The sequence below is a fragment of the Physeter macrocephalus genome, chromosome 11 (assembly GCF_002837175.3).
Source record: "Physeter macrocephalus isolate SW-GA chromosome 11, ASM283717v5, whole genome shotgun sequence".
In the NCBI taxonomy this organism is placed as follows: domain Eukaryota; kingdom Metazoa; phylum Chordata; class Mammalia; order Artiodactyla; family Physeteridae; genus Physeter; species Physeter macrocephalus.
The window spans coordinates 178,378,802-178,387,257 of NC_041224.1; the positions used below are offsets into that span (position 1 = coordinate 178,378,802).

Consider the following 8,456-nt stretch of genomic DNA (forward strand, 5'->3'; position numbering starts at 1 on the left):
CGGGGGGGCGGCGGTACGAAAAGGGCGGCGCGCGCGGCGGCGGCGGCAGCTCGGCGGCGGCAGCGGAGAGCGCAGCGCGCAGCCCGGCGCAGCCCTGGCTTTCCCCTCGCCGCGCGCCCGCGCCCCCTTCCGCGTCCGCAACCAGAAGCCCAGCGCGGCGCCCGGAGCCGGACCCGCGCCCGCGCCGCTCCCGGGACCGCGACCCCGGCCGCCCCGCGATGACCGCGACCGCAGCCCTCCTGCCCGTCCTCTTGCTCCTGCTGGCCTTCGGCCGCAGTGCCCATGGTGAGCCCCCCGGCGGCCTGGCTCGCGCCCCCTCTGGGGAAGCCTGCGACGCCCCCCCGGCCGCCCGTGCCCCGCGCGCCCCGTCCCGTGCGCCCCGACTCCCGCCCGTCCCGCCTAACCCTAAGCCCCGCGCCGCCGCGCCTGCCTGGACCTCCCCGCCGCCCTCGCATGCTAGGCCCGGCCCTGGGGTCCCCGGGGGCGGGGGAGGTGCGGGACCCCGTCCCCTTCCCGCCCCGCAGAAGTGGCGCTCGCAGGGTGTCGGTGTGCAGAGAGGAGGTATGGAGAAACGAGGTGATGCTGGGGAGCCCTCTGTGAAAACGCTCTGGGGTTCAACTTTGGGGGGTCCCTGCGTGTGCGTTCGGGAGCAGACCTGTGGGGGGGTAACTTTGCCGTCGTCGCCTCAAATTCCCAGCCGGAAGCCCAGCCCGAGCCCCTCCTGCGTGGCGTTTGTCTAGGTGAGGGGCTGCGACACTCCTGTCTGTGGCGGCCATATGTCTCTGACAGCGAGAGAGTTGCCCCCTTCCCGCAGGGTCCCCCAGCCCACTGCGCCAGCGGTGACGGGGGGCGGGGGGGCCTGTCTGAAAAGCTGGCGAGACTTACAGTCCCTGCACGCAGTAGGTGCCCATTAAAGTGTCAGAATCTCTAAATAGTGTCAGAATTACGGTCTTTCCCGCAAAACCCTTGTTCGTCTTTTTAATATGAAGAGTCTGGTGTGGGGAAAATTGGGAGTTTGACCCGGGTGCCTGGCTTAACTGGGATTAACCTTTAAAAACTCCAGACGCCTTACCTGTGAGCCCTCCAGGTGAACCTGTCTGGGCTTCCCCAGAGCTGAATACCTCCAAATCTGGCCCCGCCCCCCCTCGCCTTCAGCTCACTTTGCAAAAGTGAGGGTTTGGCCGAGTGCCCAGGGGTCAAAAATCTTTCCGTTCACTGTCTCCCCATTCCTGCTTTTAAGATTTGGCGTCTGTAGTTTCTCTGAGGGACACTGGGTGTCTGACCTGGGCCTAGGAGCTAGGCAGTGGGCTGTGGTCACTCCATAACCAGGGACATGCAGAGATTTTTCTCCTAAGCGGGTTGGGATGAAGTGCCTACTGTGTGCCCAGTGGGTAGGGCCACAGAGGGTCGGAGGCTGCCTCCTGGGAGGCCGTCGTGGCCTCTGCCACAGCTAGGGCCTCGTGGGGTGAATGGTGTAACCTTTCTTGTGCCTCAGGAGCTGAATGCTTCCCGGCCTGCCACCCCCAAAATGGATTCTGCGAGGATGACAATGTTTGCAGGTAATGGAGCGGCTCCCCAGAGGCAGCGTGTTGGAGGGCCAGGGCAGAATTCTGGGGAGTCATGACGTCAGGCAGAAAAAATGGGGAGGGCTTGGCCCCTGGACTGCAGCAAACAGCTTCCTCGCCCCCGCAGGAGACCAGTGACGTGGGGTGGGGGGGGTGGGGGGGAGAAGAGGACCGGGAGGGGGCGGATACTGGGGGCGGTGGCGGGGACAGGACGGCTTTCTCAGAGGGGCGGGTGGCGGGAGAGCCTCTTGCAGGTGAGACCACTGCAGGCCACTGCGGCAAAACGCAGCTCTTCCTCTGGCTCTCAGGGACCCCTCTGCCTGCTCCCCAGCTGATGTCCTGTTGAAGCTTTTCCATTCAGGTGACTGGTATTGGTTTCCTGGGACCCACCGGCCTGGCACTGGGCAGAGACCCGCAAGGGCTCTTGGTTCCACAGAAAGCAACCGGAGCCCCTTCTCCGTCCCTGCCCCCCCTCATACGTCCCCACCTTTCTTCCCCAACCCCCGCAGGTGCCAGCCTGGCTGGCAGGGTCCCCTGTGTGACCGATGCGTGACCTTTCCCGGCTGTGTTAATGGACTCTGTGTGGAGCCCTGGCAGTGCATTTGCAAGGACGGCTGGGATGGACATCTCTGCGACCTAGGTTGGCACCTGCCCCGCCCACCCTGCTCCCGGGCCCCTGCCCCCGGCCACCTCCTGCCAGCCCCGTGGCTGCCGCCCCTCCCCCTCTCGCCTTAGCCCAACACGCCCAGCGCTCTGTATGGTAATGATCTGTTTATATACTTCCTGCTGGCGCTGGCAGCCTCCTCACAGGTAGGGACTTAATTTTGCTCCCTTCTGCGCTGCCAGCACCCAGCACCAGGGAAGGCCCTGGGGTAGGGGGGCTGCCAGTTGAATAAAGAGTCACAAACACACACGCCACACGAAGCTGAGAGGGTGGGGAGCACGGACTCGAGAAATCTGTTCGGGGCACCGAAGCTCTGAGAGGGCAAAGGACTCGGGGCGGGGGGCGTCGCAGAGCCAAGACTCCATGAAATTCACCCGCCAGGCTGTTCAGGACGCGGCAGCAGGCAAGCAGACACACGCGGGGAGGGGTGCTGGGTGCTGAGGGAGCTGAGTCAGGGCCCCTGGGACAGGGCCGGGGGCTGTGCTGGAAGAGGTCAAGTGTAGAGGGAGGTGGGGGGGGTCGGGAAAGGCTGAGAAGTAGCTAAAGTGCAGATTGGAGTTACCTGTTGATTTTATTAACTTGTGCAATCTTTGCCCTCGATTACCCTGAGCAATTGAGAGTTGGCTGCCGCTGCATCTTCAGGCTGCAAGATGTTCATCCGAGCCCGTTCTCATTTGGCAAAACCTGCCCTGAAGCCCAGGCAAACTAAGGGCCTCGAGAAAACTCCCAGCAGTGTAGGCAGCCGCCTCGGGGTCTCTGTCCCTCGGTCCCGACAGCAGCGTCGGTAGAGACGAGTGGTACCAGTAGGGAAACTGAGGCTGCGGGAAGCAAAGGGGTCTGCTCAGGACACCTGAGAAGTTGGGAGAACAGCCGGCTACCAAACCCCTCCCTCCGCCCCAGAAATGGGTTCATTCTCATCTGAGGCTGTTTCTAACACCCTTCCCTTAAGAAAAACCTAAGCGCACGTTGTTACCACCCCTGCCCCGCGTAGCCAAGGCGGTGGGCTTTCAAAATCCCGCATCACGCTGTCTCGGGTCTTGGAAGTCTCCCCCGCCAACATGATGCAGGCTTTTCCCCACAGCGGACTCACGCGCTAGCCAACTGAGCTCGGGCTCTGCATCCTTGAAGTACCTCTGAGCTGTTTTGGGGACCCAAGGGGGTCCCAGAAAAGCCACCATTTGGGATCAGGGCTTTTAGCCTGGAGCCCACCCTTTTTGCTATCTAATCCAGGACGCCCCCCATGGAGTTCTCCAGACAAAAGGTCCCTTCCCCACTGGGTCGACAAAAAGCTTGGGACGGCTGGGCCCAGAGGAAACAGCCCTCCGGGTAATCGCCGGCCCTCTCTCCCTTTTCACCCTCTCTGAGGCTGTCCTCGCCACAGCTGCTGCCCCGGCAGGCAGAGACCCCCGGCAGCTTTCTCCTGGTGGCGGCTTAATCCACCCGACTTTGGGGTCGGAGGCCCAGGAGAGGAGAAGGTGGGCCGATGCTCGGCTCACGAGGCTTGACGCGGTGGGAGAGGAGTAGGGTGGTCGCCAGCTCTTCGGCTTAAATTTAAGATTCCCATTGACAGGAGAGCCCGGAGCAGGGAATTAGGAGCTTTTGCCACGGAGGCGCCGCGTGCTAACGCCTGGCGCCTTCCCGTAATGATAAATCCTCTTTATGTTCCCTTGCACCAAGCCGGGCTCCCAAGGAGCGCCTCGTGTGCTCTGGGTAAGCCATCAGCTTGGCGTGCAGGCTTCTCCTTACTGATTGATCGCCACCTCTAATCCATGAGGGAGCGGGGCTCTCGAAAAGAGGCAATAAATCTGCACGTGTGTGGCCTCAGCCCTGGGGACCCGAGCCCAGGCTGCGTCTCTGGTTGGCCCTGGCTTTCTGGCCGATGCGGCAGCTCAGGTGATAGAAAACCAAAGCTGAAGGGGCTCTCAGAGATGAGCCAGGGAGAGCCCCCCCTTTTCTAAGTGGGGAAAGTGAGGCACAGAGCCGGGGCGGTGGGGGAAGGAGGGAGCTGAACTCGGCAGCCGGCTGGAGATGGGCACAGAAAGGGTCTCTCCCCGGCCAGGCCTGGGGGCTGGGGTCTCCACTGTCAGAGAGCCCCTGACCCAGGCCCCTTTGTTCAGCCCTTCCCTGCCTTGCTGAGCCCCGAATAATGAAGTGTGCGTGCCGGGAGGTGTAAAACGGTGGTGGAAATACACCAGTGTTCATGGAAACCCGTGCTGACAGGCAAGCACTCAATAGTTCTCATTTCTTTGCCTTCAAAAGATGCAGCCTTTTTATCGTGGACCCCCTTGGCTCAGAACCCCCTTCGTTCAGAGAGACCACCGAGAGGTGGAGGCGGTGCCGGGACTGAATCAGCTCTCTTGATTCCCGACGGGGGGCTTTACATCTCATTCCCCCCCCCCCCCGCCGCTCCTCTTTGATGGGAGAGCGTGAAGGGCAGCTGCCGTTGCGAACAGTTGGGCCGCGCTAGCCCCCCGAGCGGCAAGCACCCCCTTCAAACACGGGGAACTCGTAGCTCGGCACAGTTTTGCGGGGAGGGAAGGGGTCTGCGGTGAAGGTCACTGTGGCTGGACGGGTGAGGTGACCTGGTGCCAGCAAAAGGGCACAGCTGGCCTGTTGAATATTAGTGAGTGGTTGTGACTTTCTGTCTCCGTGACCCTTGAGCTCCCTGAGCTGTTTACTTATATCAGGGTTCTGGGGGTTGCTGCACCCTCTTCCTCAGGACCCCGCTGGGTGACCCCCTGGCAGGGGACGCAAGACGTCTGCCGAGAGACATCTCGGCAGCTCTCACGGGGCCCCCCTCGACCAGACGGAGGGGTCTCTCCCTGTCCCCACCCGGGATGCTCTCCTTCCAGCGTCTGTGTCCCCCTCATCTCCCCGGTTTCCTCTCCCCACAGACGTTCGGGCTTGCACCTCGACCCCCTGCGCCAACAACGGAACCTGTGTGAACCTCGATGACGGACAGTACGAGTGCTCCTGCGCCCCCGGATTCTCAGGAAAGGACTGTCAGAAAAAGGACGGGCCCTGCGTGATGAATGGGTAAGCATTCTCTCCGGGCTCCGTGTGCTCTGAGAAACGCCCCTTTAGATTCCTGTTTCACACCCCCTAAAGCCCCTTTCAGCCTAACCCAGTCGGACCTGTCGCCTGACAAAAGACCAAGTAAGCGCTCATCCAGGGGGGCCGCCCCGGATCAGGGTATTTATGGGGGAGGGTGTCATTTCCACAATTTTTTTCCAACAATCCTGAAGGCGATTCCATATTCCCCTGACGTTCCCAAGTCCTGATGCGTGTGAATGAGAGTGATTGGGACTGTGAACCAGAGCTCGAGCTGCATAATTTTCTAAAGGCAACGTAACAAGAGATCAGAGTTCGCCAGCACCCGAGGCTGTTTGTGAAACCCGCTCACCGTGTTTTAGGGGCGGGTTTGGGGGAGCTGGTGGGCTCTGCTTTGGGGTTTTCTGGGATGTCTTAGGAGGTGGGGAGAGGGGGCTGCAGCCAGCACGGGGCCGGGGCGGGGGGCGGGCGCGGGGTGTTCGGCCCTCAGCTCCCCTCGTGGGGAGGGGGCTCTGGGGCTCTGGGCAGCGCGCCTAGCAGATGGAACGGCCCCTGGCCTCTCTGGTGCCTCTGAGCGGGCTTCCCAGCAGCTCAGCCACTTCCGGCCCTTATCTGCTGGGTGCACGGAGCCAGTCCCACCCTCCGAGGGGGCTTAAATGGAGACCAGGAGAGATCTCGAGAGAGAGGCGAGAATTCAAAGTAGCCTCCGGGCCTGGGCCAGTAGCTGCGGGTAGGGGCGCCCCCGTCCCGTGAGGAAACCAAAGCGTAAATGCATTCCAGCGGTGGGGCAGAGAGCCCCGGGCCGCAAGGGCCGGGAACCAGCATTCTCGCAGCGTCTCAAGATCAGTATCCTGGGCGGGCTCAGAGGAGAGGGGTGACCACCGACCTCCATTTCTGCTTCCTGGTGGGAAGGGGAAATACGGAGCGAGACCTTTAAAATATTTGGCTTTTCTGTCTAACAAACTGGAGCCAGTCTGTCAAAATAGAGCCCGGGGTCCTTGAAATTCCTTCAGAGCCCCGGCTCCTATGCCACCCTCATCCCCGAAGCAGCAATGCTGATCTCTTGCGCCCGGAGCCCCTTTCTTCCCTGGAGTTTTGGCATTTATCAGACGACAAAGGGGTCTGCTCGTTTAAAAGCACTTACATTAAATGCTCCGTGTGCTCTGCTTTGAGCAGACAGCTTCGGTCTGCGAGCTGCACTTGGGTGAATGGGCCACTATTAAACAGCCGGGCGCAGACACCGCTCCAGCCGGTGCAGACAGAGCGCGTATTTCTTTCACTCTGAGAAGTCCCCAAGGGTTTCCTGTACAATAGCCCGCAGGCTCACTCCGCTGAACATCAAAATCAAAATAATAATGAGGGGTTGGGGGTGGGGGAGGTGGGAGACACTGAGGGATGCCCTGCTTTGCTCGGCCTCCGCGGCCCGGGGACGGAGCTGACGGCGGGGGCGGGGGGGGGGAGCTGGCTGCAGTCCTGGGGTGTCACTAACTTTGCCTCTCTCAGCCTCAGTTTCCGGGGGCGGGGGGGGGGGAGCTGGCTGCAGTCCTGGGGTGTCACTAACTTTGCCTCTCTCAGCCTCAGTTTCCCCACCTGTGCAGTGACTGACCGCCTCTGGTCGGAGAGGTGACCTAAGAGGTGGGAGAGGAGATGGGCATCCTGACTCGGGAGGTCAGGCGTGTTCCAGGCTGACGGCGTGATGGGGGTGGGGGCCTCCCACCTCGGACGGCCCCGGAGCCCCTCGCGGGCAGGGGTCCCGGTGCCCGGCGCTACCCGGGGCCCCCGGGGCTGGCTCGCACTCCCTCGCCTCGTGCGTTCTGAGCAGCCGCCCTCTCGTCGGGCCCCAGGAGGTTTGCCGCGTGGCGGGAGGGGGAGCGGAGCGTCCGTCCAGCGCGGCGCCCGAGGGCCCCTCACCGTGTCCCCCTGTTGTGTTGCAGTTCGCCCTGCCAGCACGGAGGCAGCTGCGTGGACGACGGGGGCCGGGCCTCCCATACCTCCTGCCTGTGCCCCCCTGGCTCCTCGGGCAACTTCTGCGAGATCGTGACCAACAGCTGCACGCCCAACCCGTGCGAGAACCAGGGCATCTGCACCGACATCGGGGGCGATTTCCGCTGCCGCTGCCCCGCCGGCTTCATGGACAAGACCTGCAGCCGCCCGGTGTCCACCTGCGCCAACGAGCCGTGCCTCAACGGAGGCACCTGCCTGCAGCACTCCCAGGTGAGGTTCGGGTGTCTGTGCAAGCCCGAGTTCACGGGCCCCATCTGCGGCCGGAAGCGCGCGGCGGGCCCCCAGCAGGTCACCCGTCTGCCCGGCGGTTACGGGCTGACCTACCGCCTGACCCCCGGGGTGCACGAGCTGCCGGTGCCGCAGCCCGAGCACCGCATCCTGAAGGTGTCCGTGAAGGAGCTCAACAAGAGCACTCCGCTCCTCTCCGAGGGTCAGGCCGTCTGCTTCACCATCCTGGGCGTGCTCACCAGTCTGGTGGTCCTGGGCACCGTGGGCATCGTGTTCCTCAACAAGTGCGAGGCCTGGGTGTCCAACCTGCGCTACAACCACATGCTGCGCAAGAAGAAGAACCTGCTGCTTCATTACAACAGCGGGGAGGACCTGGCTGTCAACATCATCTTCCCCGAGAAGATCGACATGACCACCTTCAGCAAGGAGGCTGGCGACGAGGAGATCTAAGCAGCGTTCCCACCGGCCCCTCTCTGTTCTCGGGGTCCCGCAGAGCTCACTATATGCGGTCTGTTCTCATCTTCGTGGTGGAGCTTGCTCTCCTTTGTGTCAAATCCGGTGAACGCTATGCTTCCCTCTGTTACCTTTGTGTCGCGGTGTGACAAACGCAGTGCCAGAATCCTCTTTCTCTCTCCTTAATGCATGATAAAAAAAATAATAACGGTAAAATAAGAATACGAATTTCATCTTTAAACGAGTAAGAGAAATAAGTATGTTATTCTAAACTCTAGACCTAAAATCAAAAAGACCAAAAAAAAACATGGCAACAGAACCAGGGCTCTGTGCCGACGTCCCTCTCCGAGGGGCCTCGCCCACAGGGTCCTCGTGAAACCGTTACGAGTGCCGTGCGTGACCAGCCACTGTGAAAAGGGCTAAAATCTCTTTCGTTCGTTAATTCTCACACGCCACCTCCGACTTGCGCTCACACCAACACCGCACGCCCT

General features: G+C 61.8%; 1 protein-coding gene across 1 annotated transcript; it reads left to right on the plus strand.

Annotated features, from left to right (window-relative positions):
* The first annotated feature begins 202 nt into the window (after positions 1-202).
* DLK1 (delta like non-canonical Notch ligand 1) lies at positions 203-8,167 on the plus strand. The gene is made up of 5 exons (XM_024131071.3): positions 203-285; positions 1,496-1,559; positions 2,075-2,205; positions 5,124-5,265; positions 7,215-8,167. The coding sequence occupies exons 1-5, from the start codon at positions 219-221 to the stop codon at positions 7,960-7,962; spliced, it is 1,152 nt and encodes a 383-aa protein (XP_023986839.1). The 5' UTR covers positions 203-218; the 3' UTR covers positions 7,963-8,167.
* The last annotated feature ends 289 nt before the right edge of the window (positions 8,168-8,456 follow it).